This window comes from Marmota monax, unplaced genomic scaffold (genome assembly GCF_021218885.2).
Source record: "Marmota monax isolate L192 unplaced genomic scaffold, Marmota_monax_Labrador192_F-V1.1 WCK01_AAM20220418_F8-fsc01396, whole genome shotgun sequence".
Classification (NCBI taxonomy): Eukaryota; Metazoa; Chordata; class Mammalia; order Rodentia; family Sciuridae; genus Marmota; species Marmota monax.
In genome coordinates, this window is record NW_026692814.1 from 26,684 (window position 1) to 51,708 (window position 25,025).

The 25,025-nt window shown below is 33.5% G+C and overlaps 1 protein-coding gene and 1 pseudogene across 1 annotated transcript; both read left to right on the top strand.

The window, feature by feature from the left end:
• The first annotated feature begins 363 nt into the window (after positions 1–363).
• Positions 364–1,335, top strand: LOC124095305 (olfactory receptor 5AR1-like). Its single transcript, XM_046448457.1, has one exon. It carries the CDS (start codon positions 364–366, stop codon positions 1,333–1,335), a length of 972 nt encoding a protein of 323 aa, XP_046304413.1.
• A 20,288-nt stretch (positions 1,336–21,623) lies between these two features.
• Positions 21,624–22,611, top strand: LOC124095307 (olfactory receptor 14J1-like; annotated as a pseudogene).
• Positions 22,612–25,025: the final 2,414 nt, after the last annotated feature.

A 25,025-nucleotide genomic window follows, 5' to 3' on the forward strand; every position in this document is an offset into this window, starting at 1 on the left:
ATGATTTAATCTATATGTGGAAGTAAGACATGTCACATGCTCAGTCTAGAAAGATCCATAGATTCAGAGCCTTCTCCTCTAATTCTTGGGAATTATGGGAACTCCTGGGAAATGTGCCATATCTATTTCAATTAGGGGATAAAGATGGCCTTGAATATTCAGTATTCTACTTTTTAAGAAATATAGTACTCTTCACTGTTTAGAAAGTGAGAGATAGCCAAGGAGTAAGCAGAAGGAAATATTGAGAGACTGAGCATCCATAGTGGTTGACCAGAGATAACTAGATAACCACATAACCCAGGACATCTAAGATCTTCAAACAACCCCCTCCCCTTTCCTTGTCCAGTTGACTCAACTGGCTAAATGGAGAAAGTCAACTGCACATTGGTGACTGAATTTGTTTTCCTGAGATTTTCCAACTCCCCACATCTCCAGGTGCTCTTCTTCTCCCTCTTCCTCCTGATCTACCTCTTGTCCTTAGTAGGCAATGCGCTCATTGTGCTCCTTGTGGCCCTGGATGGGCGCCTCCACACTCCCATGTACTTCTTCATCTGCAACCTCTCCTTAGTAGAACTCTGGTACACCACAGTCACTGTGCCCAAGATGCTAGCCAACTTTCTAAGTGTCCAAGTGGTCATCTCAGTTCCCAGCTGCATTACTCAGTATTACTTCTTCTTCTCCTTGGCTGCCACTGAGCTCTTCATCCTCACCACCATTGCCTTTGACTGCTATGCTGCCATTTGTCGCCCACTCCACTATGCACTGTTGTTCAGTCCCCAAACGTATGTGACCCTGGCTGGGATCTGCTGGTTTGTGGGATTCCTCTGTCTCATGTTCCCCTCCTTCCTCCTTGCACAAATCTCTTTTTGCAAACCAAACCAGATCAACCACTTCTTCTGTGATGCAGATCAGATTTTCCGCCTTTCCTTCACAGACACATATGTCATTCAAGCAGTGGGCTATGCTTTTAGCATTGTCATTGTCCTAGGAGCCCTGAACTTTACCATGGCTTCCTATGCCCAAATCCTGGCCACAATATTAGCTATGGCCTCAGCTGCAGCCCAACACAAAGCCTTCTCTACCTTCACAGCCCACCTCTCCATAGTAACCATCTACTTTGGTACCCTCATCTTCATATATGTCCGCCCAGCAGTAAAATATGAGTCAAACATCAATAATATTGTGGCTATTTTCTACTCATTCATCACCCCACTTCTCATTCCTCTCATCTATACACTCTGTAACAAGGATGTCAAGGAATCTCTGAAGGTGTTGGTGTTCCAGATCCAAAGAGTCTGCCAGGCAAGCAAGCAGCTCCGTGATGAGGCCACATAAGTAAACAGAAGAAAGCAAAGCTGGATGACTATCCAGAATAAAACATTCTTTATTCATTTTCTTTGTCATGTAGCCTCTTTAAAAAGTATTAAATTTATTTATTTGCCTTGTATGAGTTATCTGTGGCATATTTTAAATGAAAAAAAAAGTCTCCTACAAAGCATACTGTCCATATGCTGCCTGCTCCTTCAATTGGTCAGCTGTTCTTAAGGGGAAAGAAATGGATAATCTCACATTAATATTAGCATAATGAAATGGAAAGGATTTTGTAGTCCTCCCTCAGTTGCTTGCATCAGTTAGCAATTCACAAATTTGATAAGAGTTCTGGGGAAGTAATAAAAGAACAATTTTTTAAAAGTAACAAAAAAAACAATAAAAAAGTACAAAAAATTAAAAAGTAACAAAAATCAATAAAAAATTCCCTCAGAAGACTGTTCTTGACTTAATAACATGTAAAGCAATGAACAAGTGTTGATTCATTTGATTACATTAGTCTCCATTACAAATATAAGCCAAATTACAAATATAAGCCAAAATACTCATTGTTTTAACGAAATGCAGTTCTTTCTGGATATAAAGATAAAAGATGCTCATTATCAAGAAGTCAAATAATGCATACTGCATGACACAGAAAATAAGAGAACATCTTCTAATTTAATCAGAAAGATTTTAATTTTTCAGTAGCATCCATAATGATGACTGCAGGATTTTTAACTACTCCCAGTAGCCAAGAATCAACCAAAGGACCCATCAATGGATAAAGAAAATTTGGTGTGTGTGTATATAAATAGTATATAATATATTTATACATATACAAATATTATTCAGTCCTTTAAAATCAGAAAGTCCTATCATTTGGGACAACATCAAGGCTGAACCTAAATGACATTATGCTAAGTGATATATACCAGATAAATACTATATGATCTCATTTATATGAACATAAAAAAAGTAAAATTCACAAAAGCAGATAGTAGAATAGCAGTAGCCAGGGCCTGAGTGTGGATAGGCACAAATGGGAAGTTGCTGGTCCAAGGATACAAAGTTTCAGTTAGGCAAGATGAATACATTCTGGAGATCTATTAAATAGGCCTTGACTATAGTAAATGAAAATGTATTGCATAAGTAAAAGTTACCAAGAGAGTAGATATTAAATAGTATAATCACAAAAGTATGTGAAGTGATAAATGTTTATTAGCTTCATTTAATCATCTCACAAAGTATGTATTTATGTCTCAAAATATAATGTTATATAGCATAAATACAAACAACTTTTATTTGACAATTCTACCTTAATAAAGCTGAAAAAGAAATTTAAGAGATAGTAATTTGAAAGTCTTGATTAGCCATTTCAGTCAAAAAGAAAATTTAACTAAACAGTTTGAAATTTTTTTTAAAACTCACAAATAAAAGATTTTGTATTCTTATGTATAGTTACAAATATCAGTCAGATAAGCCTGAACTATTGAAAGATCTCTGTTCCAAAGTTTTCAAAACTTTGGAGTATGTTTATTAAAATACTAAACTTTCATTAAAATACTAAACTTCTGAAAGCCAGACTATATCACAGATAGGCACTTAATGTTATATCCTTATTTCTTGACAAAATCTTTTTCTTAATTCATTCATACAGAGCCCTTCTTATGCTAGCCTTTAGTTGACTTCCAGTGCTGTGGGAAACATCTGCATTGCCATAGCAGCCTTGTATAAAATGCAGTGAGTGACAAGAATGTGGGAGCTTCCTTCCTCACTATTTAAAATCAATTGTCTTTTCAAACATCGTGGAACTTCCTCCTAGAAGTGTGAAGCTTTCCTTTTCAACCTTTATTTAGAAAAAAAAAAAAAAAACTTACCATTTCCAAAACATCAATAGACTTCATTTTTTTAAATTATAATTCTCTGATAGCATCAACATGAGCAAGGCAAAAAGAAAAGTGCACATTGAGAGATGGCTACAATTTCATCCAGTTGTACACAGAAAAGAAATGTTAAGGTTGCTGTTCCTGAATGATCCATTTCCAAATGTTTAAAGAAAATGGCCTACACCAGGATATATCTCATCTTTAACAACTGAACAGCTACCAATTGGTATTCAGTTATTACTGATAATCCGTCTCCCCATACCCAGGGTAGGCAGCTTCACTAAAGTACCTCCAAGTCAGGCTTTTTTATTGAGAGATCTGGAACAATATGTGTGTGCTAAGAGAAGGTTGCAATGAGAGCTGGGTGTGGCTAAGTGGTTGAGTGCTGGCCTAGCATGCTTGAAGCCCTGGCTTCCATCTCTAGTACTGCAAAAAGGGAAGTAGATAAATGATTTCAATGAATTAGCAAATCTATGATTTTCAGTGTTCCAGTTTTTTCAGTTTGAGTGATCTTCACACACACACACACACACACACACACACCAAAAAAAATTTAAAAAATAAAAAAGTTTATATATATCTCCATTTTTGTGTGTTTTAAAAATAAACAGACCTGAGGTAATCTTTCAATTTGTCTGGCTTCATGTTTCTATTCAAAAGAATTTTCCACACTACAACGAGGCATTTGCATGTCTTTACCTATTTGTTAATACAAGTGAAATTCTAAAATGCAAAATTTCATCAAACTTTCTTTGACATTTCAATTTAATTAGGTCTATAAAATATAAAATAGAGCTAAAAATAAAATATTTATTCAATTCACTTTTGGACTAAATTTTCACATGGTTTTATCTACATTGAATAAGAAATTTCAATGCCAAATAAAACTGCAGAATATTTTAAGTATCTTCTTAGAATAGTTAAATTTAAACATTATCTTTAAGTAAGATATTTTAAAAATTAAAATAGGTACACCAAATAAAAGTAGTTTTATAATTTGTTTAAAGTTTAAAATTGTTTATGGTTTAAGTGGGAGTTAAAATTGGGTTATATTATTTACAGTAGTTTAGAAGCAGTGCCCTGAATGAATTTCAGCTACTGCTGCACATGCTTCTAAGTCTCTCTAAAAATAATGATATCAATGTCTGGTGGTCCTCCATCTGCTCATGAGTTTATTTTTAAAATACAGGAAACTTTTTAAAGTAATAGTGTAAGAACACAACTTGTACCAGTGGAGTACCAAGGATAAGGCCACGGGAGTAAGTTTGCTCAGGTGTGGGCAATGAGGGAATGCATTTTAAAATGATAACAAAACCAGCTGGAGTCAGTCTACTATGTCTTATATCCACACAATGACAAAGATGTCAGTAACAAAATACTCCTCCACACCTAGGAGTGCCAGTGCATGCACACATACACGCATGCACACACGCACACATGTTTCTTGTTGGGCCAATTTGCTTCAACTTCTATTGAGTTTTATTCATTTATTAAAATTTTTTATTAGAGCATATAATTATACATAGTATTTGAGTTCATATACACTAAACATGATTTTTTTAAGAATTCATACTGCATTGCCTCCCCTTTCCCATTCCTCCACTCTTGTCTCTCTCTCTCTCCTTCTTCTACAGTACTGCTCTGCCCTTTATCTTTATGATATTCTATCCTGCCCTCCCTCTTTCCTTTAGTTTACTCTGGTTTCTACACATGAGAGAAAATATTTGACCTTTGAGTTTATGAGTGTGGCTTATTTCACTTAGCGCAATATTCTCTTTTTCCATGCATTTACCGGCAAATGCCATAACTTCATTCTTCTTTATTGCTTAGTACAACTCCATTGTGTGTGTGTGTTTGTGTTTGTGTGTGTGTGTGTGTGTGTGTGTGTGACAACTTCTTATTCCATTTATCTATTGATGGGCACCTGGGTTTATTTCATAATTTAGTTATTATGAATTGTGCTACTATAAACATGGAGGTGGCTATATAGCTATACTATGCTGATTTTAGATCTTTTGGAAAAATAACAAGGACTGTGATAGATAGGTCATGGGTGGTTCCATCTCTAATTTTTTGAGGAATCTTCATACTGTTTCCAGAGTAGCTATACTAGTCTGCTGTGGGAACAGTGCATGGAGTACTACATACAGGGCATATGTTAAGGGCGTCTGAGTGGCAGGCCATTCCCCTTTGCTAGGCGCATGAGCATCAGGCCGCTCACCCCATAGGCACAGCCTTGGGCGTGAGGCCATGTGTTGCAGTCCCTGCACTTGTTCCACAGCCCACTCCTCATTTGGTCAAGGACAAGGACAGTTAGCAAGAAATTGTATTGGTGGCTGACTATAATCTTTCTAGCTACTGCCTGAGTATATATACATGGTAACTGTGCTATAAAATTAGACCTGCTTCCTGCTTGGTCTCAGGAGGTCTTGATTAGTGACTTCACAGCCACACTCTCCTTGTTCCATGCACCTCCTCCCTGGATGAGAGAAAGCCCACGCAGCCTGCAGTTCCATCAACAGTGGACAAGTGTACATTTCTCCTCAGAACCTCACCAGCATTTATTGTTGTTTGTATTCTTCATCCTTGCCATTCTGACTAGAATAAGAAGAAATCTCTAGAGTAGTTTTTGATTTGCATTTTCCTGTTAGAGGTGTTGAATTTTTTTTTCATATATATTTGTTGACCATTTGTGTTTTGTTTTGTTTGTTTGTTTTTTGTTTTTGTTTTGAGAAGTTTCTATTTAGTTCTTTTTCCCACTTTTTGATTGGGTTACTTGGTTTTTTGAGTTCTTTATAACTTCTGAATGTTAATCCCCTATGAGAGGAGTAAATGGCCATGATTTTCTCCGATTCTATAGGCTCTTTCTTCACCCTCTTAATTATTTCTTTTCCTGGGCAGAAGCTTTTTAGTATGATGGTGCCCCACTTATCTACTCTTGGAGTCTTGTTGAGGAAGTAGGTGCAAGCATCAATATGATGGAATTTTGACCCTATGTTTTCTTATAGAAGTTACAAGGTTTCTGGTCTAATTCCTAAATATTTGATCCATTTTTATTTGAGTACAGGATGAGAGATAGGGATCTTTTTGTATTTTCCTACATATAGTTATCCAGTATTCCCAGCATTGTTTGTTTAAAAGGCTGTCTTTTCTCCCAAATATATTTTTGGCAATTTTATTAAGTATCAGATGATTTTTAAGTATGTGGATTTGTCTGGGTGTCTTCTATTCTGTTCCGTTGGTCTTCATGTCTATAGTAATGCTAATACCATGCTGTTTTCATTACTACAATTTCAGATCAGGTATTATGATACCTCCTGATTCACTTTTCTTCCTTAATATTGCTTTGGCTAGGGGCTGGAGCTGTAGCTTAGTGGTAAAGTGCTTGCCTAGCATGTGTCAGGCACTGGGTTCAATCCTCAGCACCACATTAAATAAAGATGCTGTGTGTTCATCTACAACTAAATAAATATTTAAAAAAATGCTCTGGCTACTCTTGTTTTCTTATTCCGCCAAACAAATTCTAAAAATGTTTTTTTCTAATTCTGTGAAGAATGTTATTGGTATTTTGATAAGGATTGCATAGAATTTATATATTGCTTTTGATAGTATAGCCATTTTGACAATATTAATCCTGCCTATCCAAGAACATGGGATGTCTTTCAATATTTATAGGTCTTCCTCAGTTTCTTTCTTCACTATTATATAAATATTATTATATGACTTTTTTTCCCTCCTTGGTTAGATTAATATCCAAGCTTTTTGTTTTGCTTTGTTTCTGTTTTGTTTTTGAGTTATTGTGAATGAAGTGGTTTTCTGGATTTCTTCCTCACCTGAATCACTTTTGGAGTATAGAAAGCTATTGATTTGTGGGTATTAATCTTATATACTGCTACATTTTAACTCATTTATAAGCTCTAGAAGTCTTCTGTGGAGTTTTGAGTGTCTTCTAGAAACTGGATAATGTAATAGGTACACAAGGATATCTTGACCTCTTATTTTCCTATTTGCATCCCTTTGATTTCCTTTTCTTGCCTGTTACACTGGCTAGTGTTTCAAAGAATATATTGAGCAGAATTGGTGAGAGTGAATAGCTTGTCTTGTTCCTGAATCTAGAGGAAACAATTTCAGTTTTTCTTTATGCATTATGACATTAACTTTGTGTGTGTCGTAAATGGCCTTTACAATATTGAAATAAGTTCCTTCAATCCCTAGATTCTCCAGTATTTTTAATATGAATAGATGTTAGATTATATCCAAGGCCTTTTCTGCATCTGTTGAGGTGATCATGTGATTCTTGTCCTTAATACTGGTAGTCCTTAACAGTGACAAATTACATTATTGATTTTCATATGTTGAACCAACCTTGCTTCCTTGGAATGAAACCTACTTGATGGTGGTGTATTATCTTTTTGATGTGTTTTGTAATGCAGTGTGCTAATATTTAATTAAGGACCTTTGCGTCTATGTTCATCAGGAATATTGATCTGTAATTTTCTTAAATTGATGCATCTTTGTCTGGTTTTAGTATCAGGATTGTACTGGCTCCATAGAATGTATTTGGGAGTGTACCCTCCCTTGCAATTTCATGGAATAATTTAAGAAAGACGGTGTTCGTTCTTCTGTAAAGGTCTGGTTGAAATCAGCTGAAAATCCATCAGGTCCTGGGCTTTTGGTTTCAGGAAGGCTTTTAATTGCTGTTTCAATTTCATTACTTAATATTGATCTGTTTGGGCTTTTTATATCTTCCTGATTCAATTTGGGCAGGTTATATGTGTCTAGAAATTTGTCAATGTCTTCTAGGCTTTCTAGTTTATTGGAGTATAAATTTTCAAAATAAGTTCTGATAATTCTCTAGGTTTCGGGAGGGTCTTTTCATCTCTAATCTTGTTAATTTGTGTCTTCTCTCTGTTTCTTTTAGTCAGTTTGGCTAAGGGTTTAGCAGTCTTATTTATCTTTTTTTAAAAGCAATTCTTCATTGCATTGTTTTGTATTGTTTTATTATTCTCAATTTAATTAATTGTAGCTCTGTTCTTAATTATTTTCTTTCTTCTACTGGTTTTGGAATTAGTTTGTCCTTTTTCTATGGCCTTGTGGTGGCATAAAAGCTTATTAATTTGGAAACTCTCTGTTTTTAATGCTACTATTGAGTTTTAATAATATCTGTAAGCTTCAAATTAGTACATTGTTACTACTTAAACTTTAGTAAACATTATATACTATTTGGAAGTTAATTCAAACAATTCCCTGCTAAATAGTAACCCTGGACATTTTAAACTCAGCTACCAGCTACTGGCATTGATTTAGAGTAAGTCTGAAATGATTTGGAATCTCTAGTTCATTTCAGAACTGAGTTCATTTCTCTAAACCCCATAGTACCACCTTCTTACTTTGAAAAATTAGAGTCTAAATAAACATAGATGGTATATTGACTTAAAGACAAGGGCAAAGGGCTGGGGATGTGGCTCAAGCAGTAGCGTGCTCGCCTGGCATGCATGTGGCCCAGTTTCAATACTCAGCACCACATACAGACAAAGATGTTGTGTCTGCCAAAAACTAAAAAATAAATATTAAAAATTCTCTCTCTCCTCTCTCTCTCTCTTAAAAAAAAAGACAAGGGCAAAAGCAGAATTTGACTTCAATTTCATTCTCTGCTGTCATTTGGAGTTTTCATTTGTGGTTGAAACTTAAATTAGTGAGGTGTAACTTAAGTGTTTTTAAGTACAAATTCATATGTGAAATAAGTATTTTCATTGAATAAATTTTACTAAATAATATCTTTTAAATTGAATTGTATTGTTTTATAATTGTTATTTTTGAATATTTATTAAACTGAGATTTTATTTTTCATTACTACAGTAGATCAACCTGTATGCACAAGTTTTTCCTTTTTTGCCAAAAAAATGTACTTTCTATATCATTCCTTACCTTTTCCTTTTTTATTATTTGACATGAATACATATTCAAAGTCAAGTAAAAGCACATTTCTCTACTTGTACTTCCTTTCTGAGTATTATGATGAATTTAATTTCATGATTTTTTACTGAAAATTTGAGTGTACAAAGGGGAAGTATAACAACAATCCATCCTGATTAATTAATAAACTGGGTACATTATCAATTTTCATAAACAATGTCAACTTTATATCAAAAACAATATCCAAAAAAGGAATCTAAAAATAAATAATTAAATAAACCTCTGTTACCTATAAAACTTCCAACATTTTAGATAACCCATATAAGATCTGTGTTTCATCCGTTAACAAAAGTACAATGTCCCTTTCAACAATTTTCTTCACCATCAAAGTGTTGGAATTGGACTGGCACACTATGACCCAGGAATCAATTACACAAGCCTATACCACCTTAACAAAAATTTAGGAATTCCCATTTAAACTATATCATTGGGCAAACTTCTTTTTAAACTCTGTACTGTGTTTTTTTTTAACTTTGTATTATTTTAAGGTAAAATACATCAACATTAAGTCACCATTTTAAACATTTTTAAGGGTATAATCTAGAAGCTTTAATTACATTTACAATATTGTGCCATGGTCATCACTATATACTTCCAGAATTTTTCATCACCCAAACAAAAATTCTGTACCCATTACATCATAGTTACTCATTCCCTCCTCCCTCTTGCCCACAGTAACATGTAATCTACTTTCTGTGACTATGAATATGCTTATCCTAGATATTTCACATAAACAGAATTATATATTCGTTGTTATTGTTGTTTTCTGGCTCATTCATTTTACTTTGTTTGACATCTTGAAGGTTCATTCATATTGCAGCACATATCAGAATTCATTCCTTTTTATGGCTGTCTATTTTGCTATTTTTATATTAGTCCAACAAACAAAAGTGTACTTCTGTTCACATATTGATCAATAAATAATACTCATTGCAGAATACTATAAAATAATGCAAATATCTCAGTCACCACCAATGTGGTATCTTATCATTCTGAAATCACTAGCAAAGTTGCCTGACAGCTATCCAGCTTTATACCTATCAGCAGCAAGTCTAATAACTGCTAAAATTTTGAGTTAATACAGAAAAAATACAATTGATCAACAAATATATAAAAATGTTCAACATCTCTAGCAATTAGAGAAATGCAAATCAAAACTACTCTAAAATTTCACCTCATTCCTGTCAGAATGGCAATTATCAAGAATAGAGGCAACAACAAATGTTGTCGAGGATATGGTGAAAAGGTACATTCATACATTGCTGGTGAGACTACAAATTGGTGCAACCACTATGGAAAGCAGTATGGAGATTTCTCAGAAAATTGGGAATGAAACCACCATTTGACCCAGCTATCCCACCCCTAGGTTTATACCCAAAGGACTTAAAATCAGCATACTATAATTGTGCAGCCACATCAATGTGTATAGCAGCTCAATTCACAATAGCTAGATTATGGAACCAAGCTAGGCGTCCCTCAATACATGAATGGATAAAGAAATTGTAGTATATATACTCAATGGAATATTACTCAGCTTTAAAGAATAGTGGAATTATGGCATTTGCCAATAAGTGGTTTTAGTTGGAGAATATCATGTTAAGCAAAATAAGCCATTCCCACAAAACCAAAGGCTAAATGTTTTCTCTAATATAAGGATGCTAATTCACAATAAGGGGTCGGGGGGGACTAGAGAAGAATAGCATTACCTTAAATTAGGTAGAGGGATGTGATGGGAGGGAAGGGGAAGGGATGTGGGGATAGGAAAGACAGCGACAGCAGAATGAAACAAACATTGTTACTATATGCATATATGTGAATACATGACCAATATGATTCTGCAACATGTACACTCAGAAAAATGAGAAATTATATCCCATGTATGTGTGATATATAAAAGCGCATAAATGCATTCTACTGTCATGTATAACTAATTAAAATAAATTTTAAAATTTTAAAAATATTAATTATTAACAGTATTTTGAGATATCTAAGTCTAATGGGATAAAAAGATTGTACTTTTATACTGGTAACAAAGTTACAGGTACTAATACTAATGTGGGTTTTTTTGCCAAATTCATAAAGAATCATTAAGTTTAAATAAATTTTAATAAGAAATAAAGATGTAATTTTCCCTGTTCAAGTTCATGAATCCTTACACTCAGTTTAATTGTTGTTGTTTTCATTATGCTAGGGATTGAAACCAGGACCTCACACATGCTACTCAAGCATTCTACCACTAAACTACATCCTCACAGGGAGAAAGGAAGGAAAAAGGGAAATACTGCAGAGTAATATTGGTAAAATATATTGTTATATGGAGTAGCATTGGTTAATTATATTGTTATATTATGTGCATGTACAAATGTGTAACAATGAAGCCCACCATTATGTGCAACTATAATGCACCAATTAAAAAATGGAAAACAAAACTACACCCCAGGCCTAGAATAAGTTTTAAGAGAAGCACTTTCTCACTTACGTAGCATGTTCATAGTAATATAACAAGACTAACTTCAAATTTCAAAATTTTCCTATTTTATATGTATATGTGTATATATATATATATATATATATATATATATATATATATATATATATATATATATATATATATATAGTTTATATGTTTATATATTTTAAATGTTATATAAAGTTTATAAAACACAGCACATTCCTGGCACCCAGAACCAATCCAATACTCACTAAAAGTATCCCTCTCAGTTTTAAATTAGTGGATGAAATAAGGCCGAACAAGCTTCAAAAGAAACCCATGGTAAAATTATTTAATACGAAGACATATTTACAGAAACACAGAAAGCAAAATGCTGGAGGCACCAAACGAAGGTCTGAGAGAGTGCTGCATGTGCTGCAGACTGCTGCTCACCATTTCCATCGTGTGGCAGCACTCAAACTGTTACAGCCTCCTGATGGAACATGCAAGTGTGACCTGTTATTTTTAGCTTGTAGCACATTTTGCAAGGTGTTTGAAAAAAAAAAAAACATAGTGAAAATAGGACTCATTTTAATTTAGCCTAATTAATATGCTACAGCTAATGTGGATATAACATCCAACCCTGAAAAGAAAAAAAGAACAGAATCAGAGTTTACTGTGTATACACATGTATGAGTCTTTCAAATATGAGTAAAGATACATGTCTCATTTTATTCCACAGATGGATAATATCATAATGGAAACACAGATATCTTTGAACAAGGAGGAGGATAGAGAAAGAATGTTAACTGGTATTTGCTGTGTAATTCTTAAGTCTTCACTTTTACACCTGAGTTTTGGCAGTTGATATGTGGTAGTCAAAGTTGAAAGCAATTTTGTTTGATTCCAAATAGTATACACTTTCTACCATCTCAAGTTGCTTCTTTACCTTTCAAAAAATCATAGCTGATCCAAATACAGGCCCATGTTAGTTCTGTGAAACATTTCATCCCTCCTTTTTACTCAATCTCTGACTTCCAAATTGGTAAAAATAGTTTCCTACCCACTGTCTCTACTTCCTCTTCTTTCAAATATTCTTTAATATCCTCAAATCTAGATTTACCCTAAGAGTCACTGATAAGCAAGTTACATTCCCAAGTTTTTATTTCTCTTACCACCTCCTTCTATAGTGGCTGGACATATATAAATAAGTGATATTTTTTTTAAAAAACTTATCTATTTGAAATAAAAAAACTTTATATTAGAATCACAAAACAAAATACAGTTCTACTTTTTAAGAGAGACAAATCTAAAACAAAGTGATTCAACAAGATGTAAAATTAAGGAATGATCAAATATACATCAAGCAGATGAAATAACAAAAGTTAAAGGCACCATACCTCTATTGTTAGACAGATTAATTCATATCATAGTAGAAGAGCACTTTATAATGCTAATTGATGAAATTTACAATGAAGATATGGCAGAGGTGAGTCACAAATCAAAAATATCAACACTCATAATGAAAAAAGGACAAGAGAATAAATTCAATAAGTTCCTAAGTTTTTTAAAGCTATAGAAGAAACAAAGTAGAATATAAAATTTTATATAATTTGTCATAATAGATTTATAATTTTTCATAGAGTATATTTAGTGAGAAAACATCTAGTTGGTCTTTTGTACCCATGGGTTCCACATCTGGAGATTTGACCTAGTGTAGACAGAAAATATTCCTCTTCCCCCCAAAAATTGCATCTACATTGAATATATAGAGGCATTTTTCCATATCATTATTCCCAAACAATAGAGTATAACAGCTATTTACATGGTATAAGCTATTTATATAATACTTATACTATTACAACTATTTATATTGTACTAGGGATTATATGTAATCCAGAGATCATTCAAACATATAGAGAAGATATTCACAGTTTATATGCAAATACTGTGCCATTTTGTACAAGAGACATTAGCATCCATGAATTTTAGTATCCAAAGGGAATCCTGAAACTAACCTGCCATAGACACCAAGTGACAACTGTAATTGATATGAAGCAGTGCTTCTTTCCATATGGTTGCCTATGGAACATTCACCACCACCCCAGAAAAAAGACTATCTTATCTCACAAAGACAACCTTGAATTACAAAATAATGAGGAGAGGAATGGAGAGGGGAAAAATGAGGGGAAGAATAAATAGAGTACTCTCTTATCACAACACAATAAAATTAGACATTGAAAATAAAAAGAGAAACTCTACCATTTGTAAATTTTAAAATTGACAGATGTGGCATAGCCACCATAGATAGGACAGTTCTTCCAAAAATGGGGTAAGTAGAATGCACACAGCATCACTGGACCATAGTAATATTAAAATCCAAACAGGTTCACTTTGCCAGTTTCTTGATTAGGGCTCAGTCCTACTGTCTGAAAGTTGTTCAGCATGATCACTGCCTCCGTCTTCTGGCTCTTTTGTTCTACTTCTGAATCATCCTTCTTTTTATCAGACAGCTTCTGTTGTATCTAAGGAAATTTCTCAGCCTGCCTCCCACACAAAATACTTCAGAGATCCAAAAGTTTTCCTTTGTTTAGTACTATATCTATCCTTTCAGCTAAGTTGATACAATTCCTTTAAAAATTTTATAGGCTTCCTGTGACTCAATTTGTAATCCATTTTTTTATTGTATAAATAGTACTTAAACAGAAGTCTGTCTCTACCTTGGGCTCCTTGTTAGGGTGATGGACAACATCTCTACCCTAAGATAGTTTGGCATAGATTTAAATTTGAACACTACAAGACCTAGATACTATATTTTAACATTTTGCTTGAAAACTGAAAAATCCCTTCTTTAGTTAACTTCTCTCTGTACCTTTGGTTAAAAGAACCCTGCTGGCACTTTCAACATTCTAGGAAAAATACTCTTAACCAGGCCCATCAATTCATTAGGACCATTTTTTTAAATATTTATTTTTTAGGTGTAGATGGACACAACACAATGCCTTTATTTTTATGTGATGCTGAGGATCGAATGTGGGTCCCCGTCCATGCTAGGCGAGTGCTCTAGTGCTGAGCCACAATCCCAGCCCCAGGTCCATTTTTATTTTTTTTTTTAAATTTTCACAGTGCTACATTTTCTGCTGCTACATACGAGGATCTTTTTATTCTGATAACATTTCCTTCACTTTCCTTTGATATTTTCTCCACTTTCCTCATTAAGTGTCTTCCAAATATCCTTGCTATTTGTTCCTGAAGACAATGCCACTGTAGACAGGTAAGGTGTGGCTGGTGGTGGGTCACTGGTGTTAGGAAAAATGATGCACACGTGATGAAAGTGAGAGACAGGAAGCAAACCTCAGATCAGCAAGATTTTCTTTATTCAGTATTTAGCTGTGGAGTCAATTGGTAGAACCCTGGTGTGGATCATTCTCAGAGCAGAAAATGGCATGAGCTGAAGCAAAGGTCTGGGTTATATAGGCTTCCTTTAGGGTGGGACAGGAAGGCCATTCCTGGGGTTCATTGTATTGGGGTCAGTTGACCCATTAGGGTGAAGGGTCAGGTAATTGTCAAGGTGAAAGTTCCTTTTATGTTCCTGTTCTGGTTGAGGCCTGAATTTTAAGTGACAAAAACTTGGGGAAAATGTCCTTGGACTTATTTTCCTATTTTTATCAATTTAATTTTAAAATTAATAATCATCAATAAGTTTTAAAATTATGATCCAATATTATAAGTTCTCAATTTTAATAAAATGTAATTTATTTATCTTCATCTTTCTGGTTCACGTATTTTGTGCCTTAAACACTTTTTCTACTCCATGATTATAAAGTTTGATATTTTTTAGGAGGATTTATGTATTGTTTTAGCTCTCACTACACTGAAATTGCCTTTTATGAAGAACGTGAGATAGAGAACATGGCTTCTTTCCATATAGATATTCAGTTGTCCCAGCAAAGTTTATTGGAAAGATATTTTTTGTTAGTCAGTTTTCTATCACTGTGACATAATTCCTGAGATAATCAACTAATGAAGAGGAAAGATTTTGGCTCACAGTTTCACAGGTTTCTTCACTTTATAGTCTAATGATTCTATTGCTCTTGGCCTAAAGTGGAGCAAAACATCATCACAGGGAATATGTGGTAGAGTAGAGCTTCTCACCTATGCCATATAGGAAACATTAAGGAAGAGAGAAAGGGGATAGAGTTCCAATATTCCCTTTAATGATGACAAGTAACAAATTACTTAACTTCCTTCCACAAGGCCCTATCTTTTTAAAAGTTCCACCACCTCCCAATTTGAATTCAGGCTTTAATTCAATCCTTCAACACATGGCCTTTGAGGAATATTTAAGATCCAAATGATATCACTATTCTCTTCCTAATCCATTGCAGTAGAATATTTATCTTAAATCTGATGAATGGCTGTATGAATTTGATCAGGGATCCACTATTCTTGATCCCTGATATATGCTTGTTCTAGATATCACAGCCTTATAGTAAGTTTTGATATCCACTGATGTAAGTTCTTTGACTTTGTTGTGACCTTTATTCTATGTATTTTTGTATTAATTATAGAATCATTAACTTTCATAAACATATGAGCCAGTTGAATTTTAATTATAACCACTTTGAATTTACAGATCAATTTGGGGATAATTGACATCTCAACATTATTAAAATACTCTGACCCCAAATTTATTTGTCTGCTTTAATTTTTATCAGCAAAATTTTCTGGTTTTTCAATGTAAAGTCTTTCAAAATATTTAATTAGATTTTTTCTTTTTTTAATATTTATTTTTTAATTTTTTGTGGGCACAATTGCCACAGTCTGGCTGGGCACAAAATGACCTGGAGGCCATGAGCCACTTGTAGGTTCAAACAGGAACTACTTTTATTCCCTGAACCCAACCGGAATGCTCTACAACTCCATGGAAACTCCTCGAGAACCAATAGGAACTCCACGAGAACTCAACGGGAACTCTGCCAGAACTCAAAAGTAGTGGGCACCCGAGGCAGAAGGAGCCACCCCACTGCCGGACAGCAGAGATCCACATACACAACTGAATACACAGCTTGCCCCAATCCAGCATCATCCAGTTACAGCAATCAGTCACCATCCCAATAATTATACACAGCTTAACTTAATCACCATCATCCCAATGGCTCAATGGCGTCACCTCCAAACCATTCCTTCTGGCAAAATGCCAGGAGCCATCTTGACTTGGTTGTGGCTCTCAACACACAATATCTTTATTTTAATTTTATGCGGTACTGCGGACCGGAACCCAGTGCCTCACACATGCCAGGCGAGCGCGCTACCACTTGAGCCACAACCCCAGCCCCTAGATTTATTCTTAACACTAGGTGCTTTTTAAAGATACCAAAACATATGGTTTTTATAATTTTATAATTTAATTGACTATACTGTACTACTAATTAATTCTAATAGCTTATGTATATTTTCTTTTTGAATTTTAATGCACAAAACCATGTCATTTGTTTCCAAATTTTATAAATTCTTTGTGATTTTCTTATACTATTGAACTGTCCAGTAGAAATGTTGTTAGTGGTCATTCTTCCTATTTCTATAATCACAAGAAAAATATTACATATTTCCTTATTAAGTATGATAAATACCATAGCTTCTGTTAGGATTCTCTTTGTCAGATCAAAGGTTCCCTTTTCATTTTCAGTAATTTAATCATTTTATTATGGATGGATGTTGAATTTTATCAATTTTTTTCTGTATGCATTGGTACAAAGTTATTTTTCCCTTTTATATGTATGTGTGCACTGTTTTTGTCCAACTTTGTTTTCAAGTTTATACTGGCCTCCTAAAAAAATTAGAAAGTGTTTCCTATATTCCTTTTTTTGTAAAAATGTTGGGTGGTAACATTTTAAATGAAACATCGATTGTCTTAATACTTATTCTTAAGTGCCTGATTAATTATGTGTCTCTGCTGAACGTTCTTCCTGAATTATCTAATTAATATGCTCATTTTTTCAGACAAGAAATCAAAGATGCAGGAAGATGAATTATTCAAAGTTTCTTCATAAAAAGTAAATGGTAGAACCAGAATCCAAACTTGAGCAATTTGACTTTAATTGCTACATGAATACTATTACACAATATGTTTTATATTATCTAGCACAAAAAACAACAAATGATAAATTCCTTGTGTTGGTGAGATTAAGGAAAATAATGCTGGGAGCAATATAACATTTCATGATAATTTTTAAAAATAATTCTCAATATTTGAAACATAAAAATTTTCTTTTTTAATTTTTTAAAATATTTTTTAGTTATTGGCAGACACAACATCTTTGTTTGTATGTGGTGCTGAGGATCAAACCCAGGCCACACCCATGCCAGGTGAGCACGCTACCACTTGAGCCACATCCCCAGTCCTTATAAAAATTTTCAACAGTAACCTCATCTCAATTTAATTTTAAGGAAAGATCAACTGTAGAATATATAGTATTTATAAGACTGATCATGCTAGCATAAGTCTTTATTTATAATAAAGAAGAATTTTAACAGATCCGTTTATATGTTTACATGAATTGAATAATGGTTGCATTAAAAAACATGGAAAAATGTTTTTTTATGACACAAAATAGAAATGACACAAAATAGAAAAGTGCATGGTTCAAAACAGGCACTCAATAAAACTTTTCAAAAAAATGAAAAAAAAAAAAAAAAAAAACCCTGCAAGCTGTGATTTGTAATCTGAGCAGAATGCTATATAGCCTTTAAAATATAACAAGTAAGTATCCACATAGCTTTAGAGAAAATCTTTGGCCAAATGGTCATTACTAAAAAATATTAACAATGTCCATAAAAGATAGTAAGAGATCTCAGAAATTACCAAAAGTATATTGTGGGCTTACATTTATTTTCAATTACATTTAAAGGTATTGTAAAGATTTCAATAATAAATTTTAATAGACTGGGCCACCTGAGACGATTTCAGGCAGTTGCTACATTTGTTTTAGGATGTCCTCGTAGACATTTTTTTTTTTTACTATTGTTACTAATCATAATGAATGACCAAAATAGTTGTTCAAAACCTGAGATTCAGTAGGTAGGTCTCACTATCAAGCATAAACATTTATTTCTAGTTTTCCAGGAGGACTGACATTAAATATTCTTTTTTTTTAAAGTTCAAGGTTTCCTGTTTGTCTTAGAAATATATGATTTAGCTAGTAAAGTGGTTCTCCATGCATGATACTCAAATCTGTAGCAACACCTGGAAGCATGCTAGGCACTCAAATTCCTGGGGATCATTTGAGCCTTGCTGAATCAGAATTTCTGAGTGTAGTTCTTAGGTTCCTGTATCTGAACAAGCTCTCCAGATGATTCACATGCCTACTAACGTTTGAGAACCACTGAGGCAGGGACAACAAACATCTACCTCCGCTTACTAAACCATTTCTTTGTGTGGAAATGTTAATGACTCCAAGTCCCAGATGCTAGAGTGGTAGAGAAAATTAAGTACATTTATTATTTAGTTCAAGTTTCCATTTTGAAAGATGCTCCTTGCTCCCCCCAAGAAAACAAAAACAACACACACACATACCACCCATTCTCCAGGGAAATGACATATATTTAAAATCTGTGTGATTAGAGAAGAGAAGTGTCAGAAGTTGGTGATCAGTTTTAAGAGCTACTGCATACAAAAGACACCTGTAATGAGTTTTCCAGTCTTGGGTAAGAAAAGAGAGTAAGCTTTTATGACATTTTTGACAGAACCTTATGTTCTTCAAATTGACTTAGAAAAAGCAAGAGTATTCATTCTTTCAGGGAAGGAATTTTTGTTCCCAGAAAATAAGCAGATTAATAAAATCCATATATTTATTTCACATAAATGTGTAAAAATAATGAGCCACTTAAGGAAAACCAGTAAATTGGGAAATGTTAATATTTTATCTGTTTACATAAATAAAGCATTGTAAAACACTTCTTCAAATAATCTTTGGTGTCTGTAGGAATAACAAGCCTGAATGTAATTTTGGCTTTTTCTCCAATATTCCTTCATGCCTTTGATTAAGTTTTATAGATTTTTAGATGTAAGAAAGTGGTATGAGCTACAAAGGGCAAGGGTTTGGAACTCGACCTCAATTCTGTTATTTAAGCATTCTGGGCATTAATTTTTTCCTGTATAAATGAAGATTAAGATGCTTATCTCCAAAAAGATAAAAATACCTGTGTGAATTAAATGATATACTTTTTAAGATGTACTCTAGTATGGTGTCTGTTTTATTAAAATGAATGCTCAAAATTGTTATTATTTTTTTTGCTTCCCAGTCTGTTGATAACCACATATGTGCTTTTGGCAGATTAAAATATTAAATGAATCAAAATTAAGTATGGTTAATCATACTGTTTATAATTTTATCAGTACAGGGCAAAATGGAACAATAAAACAGAACTTGGACTAGAGAAATTTTGTTAGAAGTATAACTTCACTCTTAATTTTCTCTGCTATTATGTGGTATGAAATGTTAACAGAAATCAATAAGTTTGAGGACACTATAGGTAGATTAAATTAAATTTGGAATTCATGTTTACAGAGTAAGAGAAAAGAGACTTCCAACTGTGGCAGCTAAAACAAGTTTAAAATATTTAGTTAATTTAAAAGGCATTTTTATTATAGTCTAAAAGCAGCAGGATATAGAAATAGGATCCTTAGATGCATTCTTCTTGAAAGAGAAGTTTCATGAAAGAAAGGCAGCAGAAGTCTCCATGGTCAGCAGGAGAGATTGGCATTAGATGGTTTAATAAAAGACTGATAAGGAATGTAGAGGGAGTGCTCACCACAAGTCTTTGGATTCTCCCAGATATATCTAAGATGAATTTCGTGTGTGTGTGTGTGTGTGTGTGTGTGTGTGCGCACACACACACTCAGTGAGATTTTATGTGGTTTAGAATGAAGTCCAAAAAAACTAATACAGCAATTTCTCCAATTGTTTCATAGAACTAAGAGATAAAAGGAAAAATGTGCAGAAATATAAGAGAATCATTACTAATGTCTCATCAGTCCTCACATACCAATGTGCATTTTGGTTAAGGGGAGAATGAATGCTTGGATATTTCCATCTCATAAAGATCAAAAGCCTGGGTCATAAACCCAAACTTGGTTTTTCCCTTCTCTGAAATGTAGACTGCTTTATTCCACAAATCTCTTTCTGAAGTTGTGTATTTGAGTATTTTTTCTTCCATGTTTAAAACCCACCTCAGGGTATTCAGTCTTTTTCTTTACAAGTCTCTTTGCTTGTAGTAAGTGATCAATAACTATTTGATAGCTTCAACAAATTCAATAAAATGAAGATATAAATAGAATTTGTTAGAATCAGAAAATATCTCATGTAATCAAATTAGACACTTAATCTGTGAGTGGTATTTACATATTTACTTTAGAAAGTGTTTTTGCTCTTGATTTCAACATGTCCATTACATACAATGTTAATTGGAAGAGCAATGACACTATCCATTTTGGCTCTTGGCTTCTCATCATAATGACCATATTGTTTCCTAGAACGAAAACAGGGATCATGGGTCCACAACAAGCCCATGTTTTAATTTCCAAAATTTCCTCTAAAAGGGCCATTCCATCTACTAAAATAAGCCAGTGTGCTCAAATATAACTCATCCACTATTTAAAAACTCCTAAAAGCTCATTATTGTGTTTCATTTGGTGAAAAACAAAGCAAAAGGTTTCACCTGTGAAAATGGAATAGCATTTATCCCTGGGGCAAACACAATGACTTTTTCTTGATAGGACCTGTTTTGTATTCTAACTACTAGTTTACTAAGGTAAACTGTATGCTCTATGTACTTAAGAAACAAACATGTATTATCACCTTTGATTTCCCAACATCTAGGACACAGCTGATAAATAACAGGTCCTTAAATAATTGAAATAAACAATGATGAACAGATTAATAATTATTTTAGTGTCTTTCTATTACATTTCCCACATTCTTTTATTTTCCAGCTGCTACCAGATTTGCATTTTCCAAATGATTATGACAAACATAACCACAAGGAATGGATTCCTTCTCGTGGGGTTTTCTGATGATCATGAGCTGCAGATCTTGTATGCTTTGCTCTTCTTGGTGTTGTACCTAGTGGCTTTGACAGGAAACTTCGTCATTATCACCATCACAACACTGGACCAGCACCTCCAATCTCCAATGTATTACTTCTTGAAGCACCTTTCCCTTCTGGACCTCTCCTTCATTTCTGTCACAGTCCCCTAGGCCATTGACAATTCACTGATGGATGATAACTATGTTTCATATGGCCAGTGCATACTGCACGTTTTTTTCTTCACATCTTTGGCCTGTACTGAGGTAGCTATTCTTACAGTCATATCTTATGACCTTTATACAGCCATTTGCTTCCCACTGCACTACGAGATCATCATGGATCCCAGAAATTGTCAGTGGGCTATGATAGCTGTGTGGGTGAGTGGAGGCATCTCAGGAATCTTATACAGCAATTTCTCCAATTGTTTCATAAAATCAGCCACATTTTCTATCACATTCTGTAGGGTGAAAATAATCCATCAATTTTTCTGTGATGCCCCCCAATTACTGAAGCTCTTCTGTTCCAATGATTACCTAGGAGTGATTGGAGTAGCTGCTTTCATGTTTGTGGTAGCATTAGCCTGCTTTGTCTCCATTGCATTCTCCTATGTTCACATATTCTCCACAGTTCTAAGAATACCCTCTGCTGAAGGCTGCTCTAAGGTATTCTCCACCTGCCTGCCCCACCTCTTTGTTGTCTCATTTTTTCTCTCTAAAGGCATCTGTGCATATCTAAAACCAACCTCAGATTCTCCATCTGCATTTGACTTTATGGTATCTATCTTTTACACAGTGATACCCCCAACACTCAATCCTATCTATATATAGTCTGAGGAATGAGACCAAGAAGGGTGTGCTAAGAAACTTACTTTTGGACAGAGAATTCTCTGGGAAAAATACGCTTTTGTCCTGTTGTTAGTGGTTCTTCAATATTATATGCAAGGAATTGTTTGGTAATTGGATCCATCAATTTGTAAAGTTAATGAAGAAATAGCATTACTTTCTGTAGATAAACTATTAATATAATCATCATCATTGAAGAAACATTTTCCTAATTTATTGAACATTGTATTCATTGAACTACTTTTTTTTTATTTAAGAAAAATTATAAACACATATAACCTTGTAATATAGGTCCACTACTTCTTTTTTCATTCCAGTACATATACACACAAATACATACTTACAAAGACACACTAACAATCATAGCATGTTTTAATAATTTTTGTATAGATTATATTACAACAATAAGAATAAAAAGTGATAATATTTACCCAAAGTTTCACCCACCAAACAAGTCAACTATTTTCATTTTAATCTATGTAAGTTTAAATATTCATCTTAATTTTTATTTTAATATATACCAATTTGGCATATTGGTTTAAATTTATAGGCCATTACTATGTTTAACCACATAGTTTTACTACGCTAATTTTCTTTAATGCAACATAATCAATTAAACTCATCTCAAAATACAAATAATCATTTATCTTTTTCACATATACTAGTTATTTTCGATTTTTCACTCATAAGTAATGCTGAAAGTTGAAGTTTTCATAATTTCAAAGTATTGGTTGTGGAGTCACAGTGTACAAATTTTTCAGTGTTCTTGAGATCATATTCATTTTCAAAAATATTAGATATTTTATGTTACAATTAGCAATACATGGCCAAGTCATTTCTACTCTATGTCTTACATGATTTTTTTAATTCATGCAAAAAATATTCAGAGAGAACTATAAGCTGTTTGAATTCATATCAGGTGCCTGCAACACAAAAATACAGATACAGCATTTAAATTGTGGGGACTTTTTAAAATAATAACAATATTTTACCTTTTGTAATTATTTTCAAATGTGTTATATCTCAAGAAATTAAATATATTCACAATACTTATTTTCCACATTATTCATTTTGGCTTTACACATTTCCTATTATATGAAAAGTTTTATAAGTATTACAATTGTGTTTTTTGATGGCAAAATCATTTTCTCAGGTTCTTTTTCTTTCAAATTCTCAGGCCATTTTTTAAATGCAAACCTTATATGAAGTAAGCTGAATATGAGCTTTTAATGTTGTGGTAACAAAGCTTAACCACTCCAGGTAATCAAGACATAATCATAAATGACGCATAATTAGATATTTTACCTCCTCTTTTCTCAGGCCATTCAAACACAAAACAATAACATGTGAATTATGTTTGTTTCTTTTTGAGTTTCACCCCAGTGAAATAATTTAACATAATTTTCTGAAATTTTCTTTCTCTGACCTATTATTTTAATAAGCCCACTGAATTATAAAATAAGTATATAAGTTTCAATTTCCATTCTATTTTTTCAATTCATATATATATATATATATATATATATATATATATATAGAGAGAGAGAGAGAGAGATAGTAAATTAAATAATATTGTATTGATTTTACTACATGATTTGAGTAGAAGAGCCACTCTTTACATTTTTGTTGTCTTCTATTACTTTCATAGATACATTTTTAATGTCTTCATTCATTTCCGTAATTATTGTCTAGCCCACTTCCTCAGGCTCCCTTAGACCTACAATGCAAGCATTGAACCTGGTTGTAGCACTAGATGCTCCAACTTGAAAGTTCACCTTACACAAGAGCAGTCTGAGCAAGCCTGAATTTTGTGGCATCCTTTTCTACCCAAGTCAGTGGCCAAGTTATTCAGCTTTGGGGAGCAATCACAATAGGGCCTAGAATCTAGTCTCAGAATCAGCAGGAGAAAATCCAGAGCTCAGCACATGGATCTGGGATCACAAACTTAATCATCTACCCTTCCAAGAGGCTCAGGATATACACAAATTACTCTAAGAAGCTCATTTTTAAAATTAAAAACAGGGAAAGGAAATAAGGACTTATAATTATAATTATGTTTTTTAATTTGATGGAGATAGAAAGAAAAGGCCAAGAAGGTAGGATTGAATTGTATAACCTTATAATTTGAGGATTTGGGGTTGCAATTTATGGCCAAGCAGGAGGTGAGAACAGCTGGAGTCCCAAATAAAATGTCTTAAATTCACTTTCTACATGTTACATTTCAATTAGCTCAATCTTACCTTTCTTATATTATAGTTAAGGAAAGGAAGAAGCAATTTTTTCTCCATTTTCTTCTCTGGTTTCAGTTTCTTAAGTAAGAAGATACATTTTACTACCAGGTTTACTTGTGTTTACCACAGATCTCCATTGTTGTTTGGCAACATCACATGAACAGTTTTGTTGTATTATTATAATAAAAGACCCTTCCCCTGATTGGTTAAGATGAAAAAATAACATAATTGGGTTTTGAGAGAACTGAGAACTCCACAT

Excerpts from the sequence above, each read along its gene's own strand:
- LOC124095305 (XM_046448457.1), top strand. The coding sequence starts at position 364 with ATGGAGAAAGTCAACTGCACATTGGTGACTGAATTTGTTTTCCTGAGA.